The sequence below is a fragment of the Akebia trifoliata genome, chromosome 8 (assembly GCF_017979445.1).
Source record: "Akebia trifoliata isolate Shusen 1 chromosome 8, ASM1797944v1, whole genome shotgun sequence".
Taxonomy (NCBI): Eukaryota; Viridiplantae; Streptophyta; class Magnoliopsida; order Ranunculales; family Lardizabalaceae; genus Akebia; species Akebia trifoliata.
The window spans coordinates 671,367-696,576 of NC_141382.1; the positions used below are offsets into that span (position 1 = coordinate 671,367).

The 25,210-nt window shown below is 35.2% G+C and overlaps 1 protein-coding gene and 1 pseudogene across 2 annotated transcripts; one reads left to right on the forward strand and one right to left on the reverse strand.

Moving 5' to 3' along the window:
- Positions 1-4,576: 4,576 nt before the first annotated feature.
- Positions 4,577-6,433, reverse strand: LOC147395255 (KIN17-like protein). The gene is made up of 2 exons (XM_086451231.1): positions 6,277-6,433; positions 4,577-5,874 (listed from the first exon to the last, which is right to left on the reverse strand). Exon 2 carries the CDS (start codon positions 5,865-5,867, stop codon positions 4,701-4,703), a length of 1,167 nt encoding a protein of 388 aa, XP_086307357.1. The 5' UTR covers positions 5,868-5,874; positions 6,277-6,433; the 3' UTR covers positions 4,577-4,700.
- Positions 6,434-8,123: 1,690 nt separating this feature from the next.
- Positions 8,124-15,115, forward strand: LOC147395256 (U-box domain-containing protein 13-like; annotated as a pseudogene). The gene is made up of 4 exons (XR_015180993.1): positions 8,124-8,479; positions 12,123-12,239; positions 12,947-13,401; positions 13,716-15,115. The product of XR_015180993.1 is annotated as a U-box domain-containing protein 13-like (transcript).
- The last annotated feature ends 10,095 nt before the right edge of the window (positions 15,116-25,210 follow it).

Genomic DNA, 25,210 nt, shown 5'->3' on the forward strand with positions numbered 1-25,210 from the left:
GAGTCCTCAGCATAGGTCTATGCTCGATGATATTGAGTTTGATCGAAACTATTTGCAAACTCTAGAACAGATGATCAAGAAATGTTTTTACTCTCTTAATCAGTTCTTTGATTTCAAATCTACCATATTTCCATTCGAATTTTCCTATTTTCCCCGATTTTTCAATTAATCTCTTGCTTATCTTTCTGAATCATGTATGAGATTTTTCTTAATCGATATTCCAAGGCGTCTATTTTCAAATTGTTATTAGGTTAACTTTGCGAACTAAACTTTTTGGATACACTTCTTTCCTTGATGGATGGAAAATCTAAAGAACTTGAATTTGAAGTTCAAGGCAGACAATGACTATTAACTGGGATATGTACAAATTTCGTCGAACTAGTAAACCAAGAAATAAAATAAACACCACCACCTGCAAACCATGAACCTGTTCAGACCCAGATCTTCTAAAACCATTTAGGTTTCTAGATCCCTTGAAACTAAATAAATTCTAAGTGCTTCCCCTGTAAACATTTTGTAAACATTTTAACCATATGATCGCATGGAGGCATATTGTTGACTATAGTCTTATAAACAACAGATCCCCACCCCCAATGCTCACTCACTCACACACACACAAACACAACACACACACACACACACACACAACACACACACCATTTAAAATAAATGTGTATTGAATATTTGTCAGACATGCCTCTCTCAAGTATGCACTAACAAGTCTTAGCTCAAATTTAAAATTTAGAAGATATTAAAATTTATTGTGTTTGAGTTTTTCTCTCTAATGTGTTGTGTCTAAGATTGAACTAGAGTTCGTCCGTTGCGAACTAAACTTTTTGGATACACTTCTTTCTTGATGGATGGAAAATCTAAAGAACTTGAATTTGAATTTCAAGGCAGACAATGACTATTAACTAGGATATGTACAAATTTCGTCGAACTAGTAAACCAAGAAATAAAATAAACACCACCACCTGCAAACCATGAACCCTGTTCAGACCCAATCTTCTAAAACCATTTAGGTTTCTAGATCCCTTGAAACTAAATAAATTCTAAGTTCGCTTCCCCTGTAAACAACATTTGTAAACATTTTAAACCATATGATCGCATGGAGGCATATTGTTGACTAGAGTCTTATAAACAACAGATCCCCAACCCCAACACTCACTCACTCACACACACCATTTAAAATAAATGTGTAATTGAATATTTGTCAGACATGCCTCTCTCAAGTATGCACTAACAAGTCTTAGCTCAAATTTAAAATTTAGAAGATATTAAAATTTATTGTGTTTGAGTTTTTCTCTAATGTGTTGTGTCTTAAATTGTGTTTGAGTTTTTCTAGAATTCGTCCGTGCTTGTCATGGGCATCCTCTTTGGGATTAAGGTGTAAAGTGAAAAAATATAGAAATTCTTTGGGTTAAGGAGAAAAAAGTGGAAAAATAATAAAATTGGAGAGGTATTATCAAGAAAGGGGGAGATGATGAAAGACAATAAAATGGGTCAAATGGGTAAAAGAGGAAAGAAAGTAAAGTTAGAGGGGTATTATTTGAGAAGGGGGGTAGAAGAGAAAAGGCAATGAAGTTGAAGGGGTGAAAAGGAAAGGTAATAAAGTGAGTATGATGGATTTCACAAAATTGTAGTTGAATGGGAGGTTCATCCCCCACAAAACTATATCAAATGTTGGGTCCTACAATTATGTTTTGTTATATAGACTAGAGTTCACAGTACAAACATCTTCTTTTGGGTTTGGGGGTAAAAAAATAAAAAATTAGAGGGTATTAATAAAAAAAATTGATGTTAAAGGGGTAAAAGATGAAAAAGAATAAAGTTGTTAAATGGATAAGAGAAAAAATATAGTAAAGTTAGAGGTGCGAAGAGGATAAACAATAAAGTTGGTTCCACAAAAATTGTAGTTAGATGAGACTTTTATCCCTTTCAAAGTTGGAGTTGGAGTTGATGTTTAACACCCCCCCAACCCACCTCTACAAAAAAAAAAAAAAAAACTTGTAGCAAAGTGGGTCCTACAATTGTGTTTGTTGTATTGACTAGAGTTTACCTGTGCCAATGACATAAACATTATCTTAGGTATTAAGTGGGGGTAAAAACAAATAAAAATAAAGTTGGGGGTGTAATTAATTAATTTCTTTTTAGGTTAAAGGGTAAAAGATGAAAAATAATAAAATGGGTTAAAGGAGTACAAGAGAAAATATAGTAAAGTTAGAGAGGGTGAAGAGAAAAGATAATAAATGTTCCCCCCTAAAGTGGGCTTTGTCGTTGTGTTTTATTATAGATGTCTCGAGATATCCATTTGGGAAAAGGTTTGGGAGGTGTCAAATCCCTTGGAAGCATCGGAACAATCATTGGGAGATGTTTTCAAAGTTGAAACTCATTCTACGGATTCCCTTTGGTCTCACTAGACGCTCTTTTGGATTGAGAAAACACATATTCCCGACTTAGAAGCATGAAATGCAACATAATCCCGATTTCACGTTTACATTGTTGTGGTCATGTGTTTTTTACACAAGTCACAAGAACATGACTCATATGTATACATTCTAAGTTCCCTTCAAATCAATTTCAAAATCCAATGACCTTTAAGGGAAAAAAAAAAAATTCACAATCCAATTGAAGAAAGAGAAATATTTAAAGTACCCTGATATAGGAATATTTTTCTAATTAATTCCTAAGTTTTAGGGGTTTTCTCACTATTGAAATGTTCAAATTGCCATTACTATTCGAATTCACCATTTTTGTCTGAATAAATTGGATTTTTGGTATCTCCGTCAAATTTTGGGGACACCATTTTGATGGAAAGGATTTGAAAAGGAAGAAATAAGTCATTTTCAAGGGTTTTGAAGATGTATGTGATGATCATTTTTTTAAAGATAAATGTAAAAAAGTAAGAATTTTTTTTTTAAACTTTGCTTTTGAATTAAAATTGATTAAGGATAATTCTTATGATTTGAGGTCATTTACACAAGTTGTTATGTCATGTTTTTAGTCAATCTTTCGAAAAACTCAAAAATTGAAAATAGGCGAGTTTTACCAATGTCAGGCTCTATCTTTTATTCTCTGGTTCATCATTTTTTTAAAAATGAGCTTGACAATTAATATAAATTAGTGACCTCGATGATAAATAAAAATCACCACTTTTTATTGTCCATTTTAAAATGAGCTCGACAATAATTATAAATTGGTAAGCTCGATAATAAATAGAAAGTGGTGAGAGTGGTGAGTTTGACTATGTATAATAATTTTTGTAAAAGTTTCCAAATAAGAGACTAGTCAATTAAATTGACGGATCAATGAACTAATGGTCAATTTATTGATTAATCTTCAAATATGATTATATTTTTACCCTTCACTTTCAAAATTTTGTTCTCTTCCAACATTCAAATCTCAAGAAGAAGATAGGATTTTATGGATGGCGAAGATTATGGGTTTTAGTAAAAAAAAACTAAGGAAACATCATTTATATATTTTCCAAAATTTGGGAATTTTAAACGAATTAAGTGAATTGAACCCTGCGACATGAGTGATGAATCTGAATTTTGTTACTATGGTTTGGAGTATTAGTTGAAGATGTTATTTTTATACTACTTAAATGCGATTGGTACAGGTTATTTCACATTGACCAAAATGCCATTTCATGAATTTTAAAATGGTTCTAAAAGAGGACAGAGATCAACAAATGAGGATACTTTAGAGCCTTCTTTTAAGACGAGCCATCCTCTAAAATGAAGTAACAAAAGAAAATGCTGAAGAAACATTAAAATTGACATCGATTCTCACATTGCTGACATGGATTTTTGTATGGAACAAAAGAGGCTTGTCATCGAGATACAAGTGAGAAGCACCTATGGCTATGTGTGCACCTCCACATCAGCAATGTGAGAATCTATGTCAGGTTTAACGTTACTCTCTGCACGATTCATAGTTGAATTGTTGTCAAGATACTATTAGTGATACTGATAAGGCTTAAATGATGATGATGAATCATACTGTTCTGGGACCAGCTGAAAATTTTCAATTAACTTGGATGAAGTTAACATAGTATTTTTTTTTTTTTTTTTTGTGTATTTGATTTTTTTTATATGAAAAATGGATTTTCCTCTTTTTCATATAAAAATCTAGGAAAGGTTGGATTTCATTTTTTCACTTATTTCTATGAAAAAATCAATCCACTCCCAATTTAAATCCTAACATCTTCTTCATCAATCAAAACTATTACTGCATTTTCTTAAATGCATTCATTTCTAATTTTACCTTTCCATCTCAGCATCCACAGTTCTTCTTCACTTAATTTATTAACATGTTTTTCTTGACGATCCAACACTCAGCTCCATAAAGCATAACCATTTGAGGTACGGATTCCTCCAGTGCCAGTACTAGAAAAAGTATTTAGTAGTAAGTTTGGTTACAAGATTTAGGTTGGTTATAAGAAACAGTCTTTAGTGGTCGAAAAAAAAATAACCGACTGTTTGTTTCGTTGCCTACCCATAGTCTTATTGACGTCTTATAATTTATTTTTTCAATTTGATTGGTGCGCGATTGTCACATAAGTTAGAATCCAAATGAAACTGATATTAGATTGAATGAACATAGTATTAAAAAAAAAGATTCAATACTTCAATGGCCAAAAAAATGTTTACTAAGGAAACTTGCCAAGAAATTTTACAAGTTACATCCCCCAAAACTCACTGGCCAAGCTTGCAAATGTCTTCATAGTCAACTGCCTGAAGCACCCTCCCATCATATATACCCTTCTCTATCTGTACCTTAGCACAATAATTTTTTGTATCGACAGATATCAGCTTCGCATTCAGTCCACGATAAGCTCCATTCACTATTCTTACAAGACCCCCAATTTGCGGAATCACAGTTTCGAGTTCTTGCTGATCAATCCTAAGAATGTGCTTGCTATCAAGCATTTGTATTTCTCCAACATACTTGTCCATCACCTTCATAACCATCCCCTTTTGCTTGTAATAACCATTCTCAGCTAAGGCTTTACTCATAACCTTGACTATAATTCCATCACACAGCCAATTATCCTTTCGATTGCTCCTCTCCTTCGCCTTCTCCTCTTCTTTCATCAAATCATCAAGAGCTGACCTGCCATAACTACCACCAGTTTTAGTCTTTTTCTCATTCTTCTGAGTTTCTAACTCTTCGAACACCACTTTAAAGGAATCATCGTTCTCTTTCGAAACAAGTTTAGACGATGAACCGAGAGAGAATGCGACCTTGCCTCCAGGTTCTACTTTAAGTGGCTGCTGCAATGGTTCGGGTGACTCTGATTCTAAATTGGGTATCAACTGTTCGGCTTGTTCGATCTGTTTCTGGATTGCCCGCTCTTGTTTTTCCTCCTCTGCAACATCCGACTTGATACGCTTGTTCTTGAGACGTTCCTTAAAAAGGGTCTCGGAATCTCGATCTATATAAGTCATGAACCAACCTTTTGGAGTCTCTTCCACCTTGCATTTCCCCGTGCGTCCGAGATACTTGACGAACTCAGTGAGAGTAGCCCATTGTGTGGAGTTCATGTGGACGTGGTGGCGATCGGCAATGTACTCATTGTAGACAACGGTAGCAGCGACACGACTGAATCGGTGGCTCCGCTTTATGTGCTCCAGGAATAATTCCTCAAATTCCTCAGTATACCCGTCGATAATTCGATTAGGGTTTTGGCCAAATACCTCCATCTGGCGCTGGTGGCTCTCACTCATACAGTGGCACTTGAATCCATTCTCGTCTCGGCATTGTTTCTGGCACATTTGGCAGTACCACCGAAGCTTCTGGAGCCCTTTTGCTTTGATTCGATTGGCGATCGCCTTCGGTGTGAGAAAATCATTTTTCCCCATCGATTACCTAATCAGAAGAAGATAAATTTCAAAACCCTAGATTTAGATTTTGTCTATAACCTTTCCCCCAATTAAAGGATTCATCTTTGAGTCTTTAATTTTCCCTCGCAATTACTCAATCACAAGATCATAAATTTCAAAACCCTATATTAAGTTTCGACCAAATTCTTCCCCCAAATAAACGATCCATCTCTGATACTTTAATTAGCCCCATCTATAACCCAATCACAAGGTCATAAATTTGAAAACCCTAAATTGGGGTTCGTCTACATTATTCCCCCAATTAAAGGATCCATCTTTGATACTTTAATTATGAAAAAAAAAACCCTATCTTGCTCAGTTATTCCTAATTTCAGCTGAAGAGATTCTCAAAATTTGAAGAACGAGAAAATAAGATAAAAATACTCACCTATGAGTGTGCTTCGTCGACCTCTGCGAACAGGCTTTAAAACCCTAATGAAGCAGGAAGAATGAAAGCTTTCGGAAATCGGAAGGCTCGAACAATTAACTCGACTGTACCCATCTCGATATTGGTCAATATTTATAATACCACCTTGAATTTTCAAACTAGTGACATACCTCTTGACCTTGGTCTTCTATGATAAACTAATAAAAAGGACATAAATACCTTCCTCGCAACCTCTATAAAAGAACCCCTTGTGTAGGGCCTGTCAATGAATCGTATCAAACCCGAAATCCGATCCGTTATGATAACGTCAAGTCTAGATCAATGTTTTGGATTTAATAAGGTTTCAATCCGATATATTACTTAGATTTTATATATAAAATGGGGTTTAACCCGATGTGATAGTTAATGAATCTTAATATTGAGATCTGATAATAATAAAAAAACAAAACAGAACCCCGATCTGATAAGATTATAATTCGATACATACAACAATGTCAATAGATTGACTATCTGATCTGTGGAAAAAAAAGAGTTTGTGAGCGTGGATTTAGGTGCATCTCGAAGAGACACATAGCCCATTAAATAAAATGACCATTTGTTAACCTTGTAGTATCCATATCAAGAACGCGAGAAAGAGCATAATTAGTCACACATAGCCCCACCTATTCATATTCTCCCTAGTAGAAGGGTACAGATGAACACCACACTTAACGATTCAAGCTGTACAACGGGTTCTCAATATTGTGGATACCATCATATATATATATATATAAAATCAATTCATTCAAATATAAAAAATTCATGTAATTTTTTTTTTACGTATTGTGGGTATCCCCATGAGCCCAGACTAAACCCATGATCATATGCACTGCCCTCTTGGAAAGTTCTACATGCAACTTGTCAAGTCAAGGATCAATTGGACCTTGGAGGGTGGCTCTAAGGAATTCATTGACCTATCCTTCTTGACTAACTTATCAAGGCTTGAGTCAAGGGTAAGCGGGACTTTGGAGGGTGGTCCCAAGGAATTCATTGACCTATCCTTCTTGACTAACTTATCAAGGCTTGAGTCAAGGGTAAGCGGGACTTTGGAGGGTGGTCCCAAGGAATTCATTGACCTAGCCTTCTTGACTAACTTATCAAGGCTCGACTCGACTCAACTCTAGGCCAACTCTTAGGGGGTTAAATTCATGCAAATTTGCTTAAAATCAAATGATAGATATTCATAAGGTTGTCTTGGCGAGGATGACTCCAAAGACAATTAGACACTAAAGTTAGAAACAAATTCTTTAGTATTTGTTTTATCTGATAGGACTCATACTATTCTAGATCAGATTAAGACCGATCCCTATGATGTTGAGATCATTACTTTTATCTAACCACGTTATGTGATTCAATTATTTTCAAGTAGATTATGGGTCTCTCCTATTGGGCTAGGGGATTGTATAAGATAGAATGATGTGTAGCCCTCCCCTTATTAAACAAAGAAAATCCACAAAAACAAAAACACCTCCATTGGAAGAGTATGTTTTTTTTCCCCACAATTTTTTATTTTACAAAATATGTGGAAGAGGTATGTCATAAAATGTGTTGGTCAGATTTTATCTATGTCCGAGTGATCCAAAATTTGAATTGAGTGGGTTGGACCCTTGGAGTAGATCCAAATAAAAACAATGGATCAAATTTGGTTTGAAGTCCCTTGATCTTAGTATGATCGAGTCGAATACAGATCCACCTCTATATCTGTTTAGATTTGAATGATTTATTATTTTAAAAAAATTATATTTATATAGTCATTTTTATAGTATGAATTTTAGTAAAAGGATTATAGTGATAAAATAGAATATTATTTTTCTTTTTTTTGTTTCTTCCTGGAAATCTCGGCTGGTACGAACAAGCACACACTGAGAATCTGATTCAGAGATCTTAGTTCGCCATGGAAGAAGAGAAAAGAGTACTGGTTCAGAATCTCATCGACATCACCAATGATATTTCTGGGATCTCAGATTACAGATTCTCAGTCAAGAAACAGTTTTGTAATCTATCAAGGCGATTAAAGCTATTAACTCCGATGTTCGAAGAAATCAAAGAGAACAAAGATTCGATCTCTGAAGACATAGTAAAATCCCTAAATTCGTTGAAACTAGCTATGGAATCAGCTAAAGAACTTCTCAGATTCGGAAGCGAAGGGAGCAAGATGTATCTGGTGCGTGTTTTTAATGATTTCTTTGTGGTATCATAAGCACTTGATTTGACTTCCTGTTTTTCTACTTCAGTTAGATTATACATTTTGATCTAAAATGCGCTTGGACGAATGCTTTGGTTGGTTTTCTTCTCGATTAGGGTTAGGTTTTGAGAATATCTGTTAGTTGACCCTGATTTGATTCTATTCTCTACTAGGTTTCCCCTTGGAATTGAGATTTGGTGAAAATATGTTATTAGTATTGTTTGTTTGCTCCAGCAATCAGTAACAATGCGAAATCGATCTTTTTCGTTTATGTTTTGGAATGTATTAGAACTTTGAGTGGGCAAGGAGTGAAATTTGGAATTATTTTTCTTAGTGGGTGAATTGATGGGTGGAAGGAATGACACGATTGATTAGTGACAAAACAATCTGTTGCAGTTATGCTCTTTATGAAAAAAAAATCCCTTTTTTTTTTTTTTGCATTTTAGGTTTCATTTTAATGTCTTATTTTGATGGTGTGTTTGATCAGAGTTTGGGTTTTTTCTCTCCTTTTTACTAAGCAGGGGCGGAGCCAGGATTTTTTTGTAGTGGGGGCAAACTATAGTTGTCCCATAAGGTTGAAGAACAAGAAGATGAGTGGTTTTTGAGGCGAAAATTCATGGGTATTTTTGTTAGAGTTGGTAAAGGCATGTAGGTCATTGCTTATGAGTCTATGAGAGAAGACCTAAGTCAGGGGGCAATGCCATCAGTAGGGGTGTGGGCAAACGCCAAATATTAACCTAATAGAAGGGTTCTTCTAATAAACCCAAAAACTGGAGTGGGGTGGGGGCAACTGCTAAAAGTCTGTTTGTGGGAGCAAACTCAAAATATATCAAATTCTCAAGGGGATAGTGTAATTAAATTTTTTTATTTTTGGTGTAGGGGCAAGTGCCCCCATAGTAAATCTTCCCCTGTTATTGAGGTTTACTGAATCTTTCACGAATGTGGATAGGAAAAATATGTCGCTTATCTGCCTGTCCATTAATGGACTTGCTTAAGTTTATGAGTGTCTCCCTTGTGTACATATCATGCTTTCCAAATCATTTTTTGGAAGTTTGTTTTGATTAATCTTTCACTGGTTTTAACCAAAAAAAAAAAAAAAAACCTAATTTCTGCTTGTGGATCTTGAATTCTTTACCGTAAACAGTTGTTCAGCTTAAATAAAATAACCATGTGATATTTACTACAAGTATAATGATGTGGGGGTCGAGATAATCAGTTTCTGAGGTGCCATCTATATTCCAATTTTTGAGCTTTTGCATAGTTCTTTTTTTCTCCTTTGAGAATCCAAGTTCATGGTTTTGGAGCAGAATTGAGGGATTCTGAAGTCTCTCTTTCTCTCTATATACAGACATCTTGCTGTCTGCCTTTGAGTTTTTTGCTATGGAACTATTGTTGGCACATCGCCTGAAGTCTCTCTTTCTCTCCATATACAGACATCTCACTCTCCGCCTTTGAGTTTTCCACTATGGAACTATTGTTGGCACATGGTCTGATGTTCGTGGTTGACACCTAAATTTCATTTTCAGTTATCCCATTATTGGATCAACATTGCTCAATCCAATGCCAATAACTACTAAAATATCATTCCCTCTAAACTGGCCAAAAGACCCTTACAAATAGCTCAAATAACCCTTCATGCATTGGGCCATCAATGTTTTATTTATTTATTAATGTTTGACTATTTCCCTGATTGTTGACACTGAACTAGATAAGTGGGAATGGACAAGGGCTAAGGATTTGAGATTTTCTGTCAGGTCTTTCTTTAAATGGCTTTCTTTCGAAGCTGAGCGACCCTTATTGGGCTCAATCACTTGGTCCAGGTTAGTTCCGTCTAAAATATCTTTTTTTGTTTGGTTGGCCGCCTTGGTAAGATTCTCCGTTGGAATAATTTGATTGTGCGGGGTTGGATCATCCCAATGGCTGTCCATTATGCTTGAGTGATGGAGAATCTGTTGATCATACTTTAGTCCATTGTTCTTTTTCTTATAATATTTGGTCAATCTTCCTTGGTATGTTCGGTATGACACTGGGTCCTCCCTCGTAAGTTTTCTTCGGTGTTAGTTGAATGGACCAATAACGCTTCCACATCAGAAAAAGGATCCTATGGGCTATGCTTCCCTCGGCTATTGCTTGGGAGTCTGGAACGAGGAAACAACAGAGTGTTCAACAACAAGAGCAGTCCCACTCGTGCAAGATTCTTGGAAATTTGGGTCTGTTATACTTTTGGTCGAAGCAGAATATAGAGTTCGCGGGGACTACCTCGGAGATTTTGTTTTAGATGGGACTCTTTATGTCATCAGTGATGTTGTTTTTGTTTTTGTTTTTTTCTTTGATTTACTGCTTTTTGCTTGTTGTTTGTTCTTGAGGCTCTTCTCGGCCTCTCCTTTGTAGTTCTCCTTCTTTTCCTCAATTACATTTACTTTCAAAAAAAAAACTAGATAAACTGTTATGTACTATATTTTTTCTGTATGCTAAAAATGATCATGGGTGTGACAAGTGGAGTAATTCTATGAAGTTCTGGAAGGATGTTGTCTCCATTGCAGGAGTTTCTCTTGCTCATATGTATCAACTACAATGTTTCCCCCTCTGGAAATCTCATAGGTTTTCGAGACTGACTAGCTTGGTTTAGATAACTATTGCAGAAATGGTTGTATAACATATAAAATGTTATGTTTCTGATTCCTTATCTTGTCCTGTCTGCCATACTAGTTTAGTTGACCTGTCTGCCTTGATTTCAACCCTTTTGTGACTGGGCAGTGAGAGGGATTAGTTGTTGTAGCAGCCACAGAGAATGCCTCAATGTTGATATGCCTCTTGTTTGGGGGTAAATGGAACATCTAAATTAATTCCAAGATAAATTTAACCACTTTAATGGTGGCATTAGATTTTGTCTTTCTTCCATGTAGATGTTTTGTGTGGCACCAATGTTTTTAAAAATGGGCCATAGTGGTGGTCCTACTTGATGATTTGAATGAACCGTCTACTGTTGGTGCAACCGTCGAACCAAGTGAATGGTCAGTTTTTGTGACCTTTTCAAAGTATGAAAGTTTCAAAAAAAAAAAAAAAAAATCTTTTCAAGATGGATTTTTGGGTAAGGCAACATGATTTTTATATGGGAAGATTCTTTAAGGACCAAGAAGCCTTAATAGTAAGATGTAATGTTATTCTTTCATGAAATATTGAAAAGATTATTCAAATTCTCTTTACACCCTAGAAATCGAAGAAAACAACGTCAGTATTATATGATCGAAGGTTTGATTGTTTTACAAGTAAATTAATCATACATATTTTAGAATTCTTTCGTAAATGCAAATCGGTCCAATCCAATAGAATTGGGATCTGGTCAATTTGGCTGGTTTTCAGTCCGATCATAAATTTGGTTTTTAGAACATTGTGTGGCAAAGACACATATGTGAGCTTGCATGCTTGTAAAGGCACATGGATGTGTGCTAACAGATAAATCCATAGGTCTACATGTAAGAACTTTATGTCCCATAGATATATAAAGTGCGCAAGATCATTGCTTAGGTCATATAAATCGATGCTTAAGGGTGCTAACACCAGTTTCATAACTTATGTTTAGCTGCATTTATTAGAAGTGACCCCTTTTTATATGATGCAGGCCCTAGAGAGGGAGCAAATAATGCACAAATTCCAGGAAGTGACTGCTCAAGTGGAGCAAACTTTGAGTGGAGTTTCCTATGAAAAACTTGACATATCAGACGAAGTTAAGGAACAGGTAGAGATCTACCCTCAAAAGAATTTTGTGTGTACTTCTACTGAATATTTGTGGAGGGCCTCAACAAGTTCTTGTTTTTTTTTTCTTTCTAATGAAAAATAACTGAAGCTACAATAAGAAACTTATCATATCATGGAAGAATCTTTTATTTCTTAATCGTTGATTATTGGAATGAATTTTGAGGGTCACAAATAATTTATATGGGGGGCGATTCATGGGACATATGTAAAAACAATGGTTTTTCAAAATATGGGTTAGAGGTTTTGGATTGAGCTGATTTTTTGCGAGGATGGTCACTATGATGAGAAGATCATCCTCACAAAAAATCAGTTCAATCTGAAACTTCTAAATCCATCAAAAGTGATTTACAAATTATTGCCAAAAATTGACAAAAAATCGACGGTCCACATTCTAAATCACTTTTAATGGGGTTAGAAGTTTCAGATTGGACTGATTTTTTTTTTCCGGATGATCTTCCCATCATAGAGATCATCCTCACAAAAAATCAGCTTAATCCGAAACTTCTAACCCATATTTTGAAAATTTATTAATGTTACATTGTTTTTACATATGTTTTTTCCTATGTCCCTTGATCCATTCCCATTTATATGTTAGTGTTGTGTGTTACTTTTGGCTTTAAGAAGAGTTGAGGAGGTTTGAAATTAAATTTTCCTTTCTGACCTATTTCTAAGATTTTTGTTGTCTAGGTTGAGCTAGTGCTTGCTCAGTTTAGAAGAGCCAAAGGGTTGGTCGATACACCCGATGTTAACCTGTATAAAGATCTTTCATCCATTAATAACAAGAGAAGTGATGCAGATATGGATCCTGCCATCTTAAGGAGACTGGCTGAAAAGTTGCAGCTGATGAGTATAGCTGATCTCAAACAAGAGTCGCTAGCTTTGCATGATATGGTTGTTTCCAGTAGTGGAGATCCCGGGGAGAGCATAGAAAAGATGTCAATGTTACTGAAGAAAATTAAGGATTTTGTGCAGACTGAAAACTTCGACATGGATGCTAATGCAAGTGAGAAGTGTCTTCATTCAAGTGGCAACGGCCCGCCTTTACTGAAGGGAATCCAAAATCTCTCGTTGTACCAGATGACTTCCGCTGTCCAATATCATTGGAGTTGATGAGAGATCCAGTCATCATATCCACAGGGCAGGTATATCCACCATTCAGGACTTCAAACATTTAGATGCAGTGCAGTTTTCTTTTGTTTTTTTTTTCCGCCATAAAATAAAAATTATCTGTACTGTTGTTCTTTTAACTGGCTAGGAAAAACGATGGACAAGTCCTTAAAAATTTCTCACTACCATTACCCTAGTAGATTTTCATGTGCGAACCTTTGAATTGTAGTCCCTGAACCACCATTATTTATGCCATGGAAAGTGTAGGCAGGATAGTTGCTCCTCCGTACTTCTTGAATTCAATATTCTTTTAAGTTGATGTAATAGGCACCTTTTTTCTCTGTTGCAGACCTATGAACGAGTGTGCATTGAGAAATGGCTCAAAGCTGGGCATAACACATGCCCAAAGACACAACAAAGCCTTTTCAGCATAACCCTCACACCCAACTATGTCCTGCGCAACCTCATAGCCCAGTGGTGCGAAGCCAATGGTATGGAACCGCCCAAACGACCGGGAAATTCCCAGTCCAGCAAGACCACCTCCTTATGCTCTCCTGCCGAACGTGCAAAAGTTGATGAACTCCTTCGCAAGCTCACATCTAACAATCTTGAAGATCGGCAATCTGCTGCAGGTGAGCTCCGTCTTCTTGCCAAGCAAAAAGCTGATTACCGTGTTTGCATTGCTGAGGCTGGCGCTATCCCACCCCTTGTAAGCCTCCTCTCAACGCCAGACCCTCTTACCCAAGAGCATGCTGTTACTGCATTGCTCAATCTTTCCATCTGTGAGCATAACAAAGGAAGAATCATTACTTCTGGGGCTGTACCTGGTATAGTTCACATACTCGAAAAGGGAAGTATGGAGGCACGGGAGAATGCAGCGGCCACACTCTTCAGCCTATCACTGGTGGATGTAAACAAGGTGACAATTGGTTTGTCTGGGGCAATCCCAGCACTTGTGATATTGCTGAGTGAAGGTAGTCGGCGAGGTAAAAAGGATGCAGCAACGGCACTTTTTAACTTGTGCATTTACCGAGCGAACAAGGGAAGGGCAGTTATGGCTGGGATAGTGCCCACACTGATGAAGCTGTTGACAGAACCTGTAGGCGGAATGGTCGATGAGGCATTGGCCATGCTTGCTATATTGGCTAGCCACTTGGAGGGGAAGGCGGCAATTGGAGCAGTGGAGGCTCTGCCTGTCTTGGTGGAGCTGATTGGGAGCGGGTCCCCCAGGAACAAAGAAAATGCTGCTTCAGTGCTTGTTCACCTGTTTGTTGGTGACCAACGTCATCTTGAAGAGGCCTATAAACTTGGGGTGATGGGCCCGCTGTTAGACCTGGCACAAAATGGATCAGACAGAGGCAAGCGTAAGGCTGGGCAGCTGCTCGAGTGTATGAGCAGCAAAAGCAGGTTTGGGTTCATACCCCGCAGTCACAGCGGTCATCCTAGTTAAGGGTTTTTTTAGCTAGAGTTGAGTTTATTTTTCTTTCTTGTTTTTGTTTATAGGCAGTCTTACAAAGTGAAGGTGAGGTTTTACTTTGAGATGGGGAGGTGGAAGATCACCTGCCTGCAAGTAATTATATTGTTTGTGTGGGGTTGGGGACTACACATTGAAGGGATAAAGATCCATCCACAGTGAAAGAAAGGAGACTGAAATGTGACAAATGTTTAATTAACCAATGTATCATTTACCACTGTTAGCATCGTCTATTATAAATCAAACAGAACTAGAGTTTCTACTTACTAGAATAATTAATTAGAACTAAGATTGAGTATTTGGAGTATAAATTTAGAGTCGTACTAGAGTGGCCTCAAGCTGGAACCTCAATGCTGCACTTCTTGACGTGAAAGCAGATGGGAACCATAGATGCTTTTTCACTTGTATCTTGATGAAAAGCATCTATGTTTCTCATACATTTCATGTCAAGAAGTGGGATATGAGATTCCAGCCTGAGGTCACTTCAGCATTAATCAAATTATAAATTTAGTACCAGTGTCATGCATGAAGAAGGATGCCCAATAAAAATTGATGGTCTAAAAATATACTGGTTCGGTCATTTTTGTTGTTACCTCAGGTCTATTATCCAAGGAGAAAGAAAGGTATGAATTGTCTATTTCCAGTGAGAATTGTTCAAATCGATTTCTTTCTCGATGTGATTGAAAGAAAGATTTGTTCTTCTAAATGTTATTCAAATCATCCATTCTCATGAAAATCATGCATACATACGCTTCAAGGAAAGTTGGTCGTTAATTGAACCAAGTTACAATAACATATAAAAGATGGCATAATTCAAATCACATAAGAAAAGTAGGACACTAATGTGATAAGCTTTTATCAATATTATTAGGTTTATTAAATAAATCATTGGCCAAAAAGTAATTAACTAACAAGACAAATGTTCCCCATTATTATTCAAGAGATATTATTTGGATTCACAATTGTGATTACATAATTGAATGTTTGGTGACTGACCCACAAAATTCTCTATGGTGTCTAAAGGTGATAATCAAGTAACTTAGTTACATCCCTTCTGTTTGATATACTCCCTGTTGTTACCTCTTGACTTTATTCTATCATGAGAGGCTAACTTAAAATAACAAAAATACGATCTTTAACGATTTGTCGAGTGGATTTTATTTTTCCATAGGATAGGTGGGAAAATAAAATCTAATATTTGCTAGATTTTTGGAAGAGGGTAAAAACCAATCGAACATACAGAAAACGTGATTTTTCACTTATTTTTCATGTGCAATCAAGCGTACCCTTAATTTTTCCCCCTCAAAACCCTTCATCTTCAACCTTGGATTTTGTAACATGATTGCCGCTTGTTCTCCACACAATATGTTTAGTTTCTTTTACTAAGAAAATGTAGTTTTTTTACTATAGATACTTTGTGGGAGAAAATGAAGTTCTCTTGGGGAGACGTTGAGGTTAATGTCATTATAATTATGATTAAGAGTCCAGGATCAGAAATTCTTGGATTGGGTCCAAATTGACGAATTTTCCGTCATTTTCTATTGGTCTCTCATGGAAGATCATTGTCAAGGGTATGTCATCAGTTCAAAAAACGCGGGAGATTTTTCAAATACAAAAATTCTTTGATTGTTTCATCGACTTTTTGACTGAACTAACCTTTTTATTCTCGAAACGATGAGAATAAAAAAATAAAAAATAAAAGAAACCCAAGTGAATATCCTCCACTCTTGGACTTGAAGAATCATTGATGATGAGTTCTCTAAACTTTGTCTTTTGATGGTAGACCAATGGTTCCCTCTATTCTCTGTTACAACCGTTCATGTACTTTTCTAAAAGCACAAGGTCTAAGTTCCTATATTGGTCAAACATCTCTCTCTCTCTCTCACATACAGACACACACGCAAACACATTGTGGATGTTATGGCTCGATAATGGTCAAACATCTCTCTCTCACACACACATGTAGTGGATGTTATGGCTCTATAATGGTCAAACATCTCTCTCTCTCTCTCTCTCTCTCAAATCATGTGGAAGTTAGGGCGCTATGATAACAACATTGAACATAGACCCAAAAGCAATGCTAATTATCCTAATGACACTTAGTGCTAGCATCCATGCAGTCTATTTTAAGTGAAAAGTGATGTAAAGGAGGAGCTTAGACTAAATGAAACACCACTGACCAATGGAAATTGACACTCATCATCAATCATACACCATATAGTGTGTATGAATGCCAATCACACACTATATTAACAAAAAGGTTAGAGAAAAATATTTATATTAGTTAACTTGGTGACAGACAAAGAATCTTTTTAAGTACAAATAAAACAAAAAAAATAAGGGTTTTATATTGCCAAGAAGATAGTACATTACATTTTGACAGGATTAGGGCCCTTACGAGTGCGAAATGCAACATCTCATAGACTAAAAGCTCCACTTACAAGCATAACAAAATATTTTTATATACAAAAGATTTCTTTAAGTTTCTTTCAACAACGGAAGATGTGACTCTAGACAAAGTGAAATGGAGAATGATTCATTTAATTGAGGATTGTAACAAGAGGGTTTGATGGCATAGTTAATACCAATAGATTCAATTTGAGTTAATTCTTTTTCTTGGATGGTTAAACTTGTTTTTAACGATTAGTAATTCAATCGATGACATGAGAATTGAATCTAAATCTATGATATCATCACCCATAGATATTACCAACTAATCAAGCTAGTCGACACTATCCAATTTGGCTCATCCTCCTTTATTTAAATTTAGAAAAAAAAATTTCTCTTTTTTTCTGAGAGATTGGTAATGTAGTGTAAAGAAACACCATAATGTAGATTTAAAAGACACTTATTTTAGGAGGTGACGGAGTTTTTTACATTGGTTACTAACATGATGTAACCCCTCTTGTGTGATATATATAATGGAAAGCACTTCGATTATTATAGTTTTTGTGCATGTATGCGTGTGCGCTTTCGTGTGCATCTATATATTAGATTAGGAGCAACAAAAGGCTAATATAGCATAAAATACAATTTCAAACAAAATTGAATGGAAGAACGTAATTCTTGAAACTAGTCCTAAACTTTTGGTATAACTTAATGATGATGACTAAGACTTTTTTAATTTTTTTAGGGACTTGTACACTCCAAAAGTTTATAGCTCCTAGATGCATTTTTGACTAAGCTCCTTCAATTTTGGAACCCTATTGGATCGGTATATGGTTTGATCCACAATCAATCCAATAGGTTGTCAAATCCAATTCTTACTGGATTGGATCCTTATGGAACCATATCCTCAATCCAAATCCAAATGGATCTCATTTCTGGTTTAATTGGATCTATTGACAGCACTGCCCTAATTGTCCAATTTGAGCTTGTAAGCAACCAAATTTTGGAGGCATGTCTTTGAAATAAAAATTAGAAAGTGGGATCAATCCCATATTACAAAGAAGAAAATACGTGACAAGTGCAACATTCATTGGTGGTATCCACCAATTGGCACTAATGCTTCTTAAACCGATCATCTAATATTAGGATGGAGAATAGGGTATCTAGTGGTTAATATAGTGCCACGTAAGCTAGTACAAGGCTACTCCTTTGTGTATGGCAACAACATGGCCAAATCAGAATATGGAAAGAAGTGATACCTGGCGTAATCAAACTGGGATATAATTTGATTGGTTGATTAAGAAGGCCCACCAATAAACCCATTTTAGTTGGTTTAGAAGCCTATAAAACTTCAATCAATTTCTTATAATATTAAATTTTACATATTCAAAACATGTAAATTTATATCAACTCAAGTACTGATTTCTTATGGTAGAGAGAGAAAAAGTTAGAACAAATCCTAATTTTCCAATTGAATGTAATAGAAAAATATTACCTAAAAAAAATTGGTTGAAGCTGCACAAAACATTGTCCTAAAACGAAATTCGCCCCTGCAATGGTACCACAGTCTGTAGGCGTTCGTTCTGCAGGATTCAACAACCCACGTATCCAAAAGGATACTCTAAATTGGAACGTAACTTCGAACTTGATGATGTTGTGTGCTCTCACAACGAAGAATAAAGATGTACTAGTAATCGAAAATTAAAATAGCAAAAAAATCAAGTGATTTAAATCGACTAAACATTTTATATAAATAAAGATAAAGTAACTGTTTAGAATAGTCACAAACCTATTCCAAATAGACACATTGTGTTGGTTCAGAATAAACAGAATTTAAATTTAAAACGTCTACGTGAGCACACCACGTGAGGTGTAAATCGGAGATTTTGCACCCCCCTGCGCGCACCTGTGCACACAAATTAAGGTTTTCAGACCGATGGATCCAAATCCCAATTGGAACCTTGGGTTTTCCTTTTGAACCTCCGTGTGCGCGCGTGAGCCCGTCTACTACTTCTATCCATTTTAAAGCTATTAGAAGTACAACTATTTAAGAATTGCAAATCAATTCTTCTCCTAATCGATGTGAGACTAAAATTACTCAAGGTAAAAATAAAACTATCAACTAAACTAAAAGCAATAAAGTAAAAAATCATAAAGCATAAAGCAAACATGGGATTGAATTATCCTATGATTAATAGATTGATTTACCATATGGTTAGAACTAATTGAATATTAATGGGTTTTCAAATTCAACCCTCTAAATTCCAACAATATAAACTTCAATAATATGAGAAGGTGTCTAGCCCATGATCCTGTAATCAGGGAGTCGGGTAGCTATCATCCTCCACATCCATCAGTGCATATACCATTGAGCCCACTGAACCTTAAATGTAAATATTAAACCAACAAAAACTAGCCTGGTTATTGATTCATGGGATATTTATGAAAAAATGACCAACTTTTGACGAATTTACGATTCAGGCTCATTGTTCATTTTAATTACCAAAATGTGAACGATAACAAATTCAAGGGTTTTTAAAGGGACTATTTCGCAGGTTTAAAGTGGCTAATTGGAAATAGTCATTTTAAATTTGTGAAATTGTCACTTTAAATCTGCGAAATAATCATTTTAAAATAGAAAATTTTGTTACTATTCTAATATTGAACATGAGCCATTTTATGAGCACACCCATGGGTGAGATCAAATTCCATGAGGAGAATTTTTCGAACTCAATGATCAGTTAGGATGACAAATTCTTGGGGCATTTATATCAATAGATACTTACTTGAAAGACCAAATAACAATGTATTTGTGAAACTTATACAACTTTCAATCGGCATAACTTTGTAAGTAGCTCGGAGAATCACTATTACAATATATCATTGGAAGGCTAACAAGAGGTCGTTTCAAAGGGTTTTACCTTAGTTTGAAATTAATTATTTTTTACTATTTCCAATAAAAATCTTCGATCATGCTAATTTTTGCTATTTTAAAATTTTGAGAATTTAATTCAATTTGTTTCATTATTCAGACCAATAATCAAATACAATCTTTAAAAGATGATTCTCATCTTCCAAGCTCCACCATAAACAATCATTGTAGCTAAGTTTGAGTTCGGTAATTAGTTTTGAGACACTATTGCCCTCTTTGTGAATCCTTACTACAAGCATAGTAACGAAGTTGGCATTCAACATTTCTTCATTAAGAGTTCAATCCAATTAATTAGGAATTTTGTTTTTTTTTTCTTTTTTTGGCAAAGTCCGAGAAAAAATAAATAAATAAACAGAAAAATTAATTATGAAAATATAAAAAATGATGCACTTAGATTTTTATCAAAACCCATCATCTTTAATCTCTCTAAAATCCTTTTCTTATTCTTTGACATTTAAATATTGAAGAAATTAAAATGTTGAGGTTGAAGGGTAAATTTTTTTATTATATTTCATATTTAATCGACAAACTGTCAATTAATTTATCGATTCACAATCTATTAGTCCCTTCCGAGGAGAATTTTGTGTTTATGATTATAAAGGAGAGATTTACTCATATGCACACTTGTTATGCGGAAGTTACAAGAATACCCATGTTATGGATCCAAGCGAGCTTTTAAATCATATTATTTTAATTTTTTAATTTTTGGAATTATAATAAAAATTAAGAGGAAATCTTGGGTTCGAGAATGTCTGAGAAAATGTCACAAATATATACATGATTGAGCACACGTGGGAGAACGTGAGGACTGACTGAGAGGACCATGGAATCAAATCTGGGATATTATTTTTTTTTTTTTTAAATTAGTTTTCATAATTCTTACGAGAAGTAGCTCTTGGTGTAGAAAAAGCAAAAGCTGGTGTGGAAAAAAGAGAGAATAAATCTCACGCCTACCCATGTAAGAGAGAGAGAAGCATCAAACATGGATAATCTAGCTTGGATTTCCGAGCCATAGTACAATTTATCTTGTTCTTTGTACAGCAGAGAGAGAGAGAGAGAATCTTTGCTTTTTTGACGGTTGGCTTGGATTGCTTTACACCTTATAACAGAGCACACAGGGCCTTGCATTGGTTTTTGCAAAAAGCAAAATCCAACAATCAGATTCCTTTCTTTCTTGCGTGATTGGATTGAATTATAGGGATTTTACGTCTATTATACCTTTCATCGTGTAAATTTGTAATATCTTCCTACCCTTAAATCATTTAAACATACCTCCCTGTCCTCTTGTCTTTACTTTAGTTGGTCATGCCAAACTTTGCTTACCTTGTGTGGAATAATAGTATTTTCTTTTGAGATGTGATAATCTTACTTCTCCACATGCCATACTCAAAATACTCTCTTGACATTGTGCAATTGTATATCTCGGGGTAAAAAAATTTATAATTCTAATGCAAGTCACATCAAAAGAGTATTCTGAGTATGTCATATGAGGGAGTCAGAAAATCATTATTCTTTTTTTTTTTTTCCCTTACTCAATAAGAATGAAGTTTTATACAAAAGTTTTAAGATCAATCAATAAATAAATTTTATTCCTCCATTCCACTTTTTCTAAAGTCAAGTCTTATAACATTACTAGAGTTCATATGGCATGAACATCTTTTTAGAGTAAAGGGGATAAAAGTAAAAAAATCATAAAGTTGGATAAATATTATTAAAAGATTAATGCTGGAGTAACCTCAGTGGGGGACACACGGGGGACATCTTGACGTAGTGGCATCCGTATGCTCGTAAAAAAACATCTACGAGCATGTGGATGCCACCACGTCGAGATGTCCCTCGTGTGTCCTCGCTGAGACCACCCTAGCATGACTTTTATTAAAAATCTTTAAGATTAAGAGGGGGTAAAAGAGAAAAATTAATAAAGTTGGAGAAGTATTATTTAAAAAATTTAAAATAAAAAAAGATGAGGAAAGATAATGGGTTAAAGAGGGAGATGAGGAAAGATGTTATTAAAAAAGATGGAGGGGAAGAGAAGAAAAGCAATAAAATTGAAGGGGTCGAAGAGGAAAGACATACAATGAAATATGAGTAGTGTAATTAGATGAGACACTTATCCCTCACAAAACTATATCAACCGTAGGGTATTTAAGATTCAAGGGGGTAAATTAAAATAATAATAAAGTTGGAGTGATATTATTAAGAGGCAGGAAGAAGAGAGAAAACAATAAAAGGGGTAAAAGAGAAAAAATAATAAAATTAGAATGACACTATTGACAATTGGGGGGGGGGGGACAACAAAGTTGAAAATGATAAAAGAGAAAAATAATGAAGTTTGAAGAAAAGGGTAAAAGATACAAAATAGTAAAATTGGAGATATATTATCGAAATGAGGGGGGAGGAGGAGAGGAAAGATAATAAAGTAGATGGGGTAAGAGGAATGGAGTGGACTATTTGAATCCCACTCCAAAATTGTAACTGGGGGGGACGTTTATCCCCTATAACTATAATTGGAGTGGGTCTAACATTTGTGTTTTATTATATAGATTTTTTCTGTTAAATTTATATTTATAGATTATAACTGTTGTTTTCTATGCATATTAATCCCTTATTTTTAAAACTTAAAAACTTGACTCGACTTGATTAAGTCAGTATAATATTTTTTTAAATATATTACAAAATTAGAAGGATTGGACATCAAGCTTTATTAGTGATAGGGGGCAACAAAATCTCCTTTTTCATGGGATGCTCTTGAGGTAGAAGAATAAGAGAAAGAGAGAGTGAAAGAAAAGCAATACGACAAGTAACTACAAAAAGAAGAGAGCAGACGTCATTTATTGGAGAAAGACCTTTAATCGAGTTTGATAAGATTTTATTATTTTCCTTCTTTAATTGATGGGTGCATCACTACTCCTACGTTTTTTACGATTATCAATGGTTTGGTTTTTTCCTACTTAGGGTGACCTTTGATGGGGGATCATCTTTCTCCTTATTATATTTTCTATATTAATGGAGGCTTTTCTTATTTTCTATATTAAAATTTGGTCATGATGTTCTCATCTTCTCCAAAAATAAGAAATTATGGGTTTATAAATCTTTTTGATGAATTCTACCATATATTTGGTTTCTAAGCTAATAATGAAAAGAGTAGTGTCTTTTTTAATGTTTCTTTCTTAAACAAAGGTGTGATAATGACTCTCTTGTGTTTAAAGGGGTCTCTTCTAGTTAAATATTTGGGTCTTCCTTTATTTTTCTTTCATACATATGCCATTTTCTCTTTGTCAACCTTTAGTAGCTAGACCAAATTTATAAAAATTTGGAGGGTTGAAAATTTCAGTTCCTCTCATTTGATTGTGGGACATTTTGAGCTCATTAAGTTGGTCTTAAGTAGTTTTCAATTGTATTGGATTCGAGTTTTTTTAGAAAATTGATTCCTTATTTGCTCATTTCCTTTGGAGTGGCGCTTTGTTTTAGCTAATCCTTCCATCCTATTAGTTGGAATTGTGTCTGTAGTTTCATTGAAGAGGGAGGCAGTAGTATTATAGATGCATTAAGGTCTGGATCATATGGTACAATATTTATGGATTGTGGCAATGATTAAATCCCGATGGAGTTGTTAGGTTTGAGCTAGATAGGTTGGAAGTGAGGATATCAGTAATGCCCTCCGCATAATGCTTCATGGGTGTGGAAAGGAGTCATGAAGGCTAGGGAAAAATTATGAAAGCATACATGAGTGATCATGTGTCATGGATCCTCTTCGTTCGTTTGGAGAAATCCTTAACTTGAAGGAGGATATCCATTCATTTCTAAATATATTAAGCGAGTAATGTTCAAATTTTACAACCATCTAGATGCATTGCTCTCAGATATTCTGGAGGAAGAATGTTGAAAATTGGCAACTCCATATAATTGATAGAATCAAAGAGAATGTGGAACCTAACAATTCCATATTATTCTAGAGCTTGATTTAATATAAGGGAGGGGCCTTCTATGGCCCCAACTTAGTGATAAGTTTCTTTAAAACAAGAGAGAGATGTGGAAGCCATCTACAATCATCCAAAGCTCTCTAGATCAATTGAAGATGAAGGTGTTTGTAATCTAATGCCTAAGGGTGAATTTAGTTTTAAGAGTACTTGCAAGGCTTTGAAAGTGGGTTGAGAAGAGGCACCATGGACTAGAATTATTTTAAATAAAAAGAATATCCAATATTCCTTCATTTCGTGGTTGGCAGTAACTAGAAAGTTACTCTCCATGCAGAACTTGATAGGGGAATGTCCCTATAGCTGATGGGTTTGGAGGCCACTCTTGCTATATTGGACATTAGCAAGAACATAATCCGATCGGCTAATTAGATTGAGGCAAAGCTTATACGTGTGTGGCATCCTTTATCTTAGCAAAATAATACATGATTTGCGTTGTCTGGCTTTCCTGGAAACTATCTACCATATATGGCATGAAAGGAATAGGAGGATATTTGAAGATAAATACACTCATAAATAGGCGGTGATCTCAAAAGATGTTTGAGGGTAATATTTGATGATGTTGATATACCTAGCAATACATCAATAAGAAAAGAATTAATCCTAAATAAATGGAGTAACAAGGGCATCATGTCCAAGCCTCATCCTATCTATTTCTAGGACGGCACCCTACTGAATGGTATTGTAAAAAAAATAAGAAATTAAGATGGTCCATAGGGGATTTTGGTTTGGGGTTCAAAGGGAGATTTTATTTTTGGGGCATTGGTAGGTGTGAACTAAGGAGAAATTATCCATATTGAACTCCATGCCAAAGTTGAAGCTCTCGTGAAGTTAAAGAGGATTGACACACTTATGCGTGGATTCTCCATATGCAATCAAAAGCATAAATGGTGAGTTTGGAACATGGTGCAAGTATTATTATTTAGTAAGGAAGATTCAAGTGATAAAAGAAACATCGCTTTTATGTTCTTGAGAATGAAAAATGAATGCTAGAGTTTATTGTATATCCTTTTTGACAAAAAAATAAATGATCATTTTTTACCACAAATAGAGAGTGAAGTCAAGTCACTTAC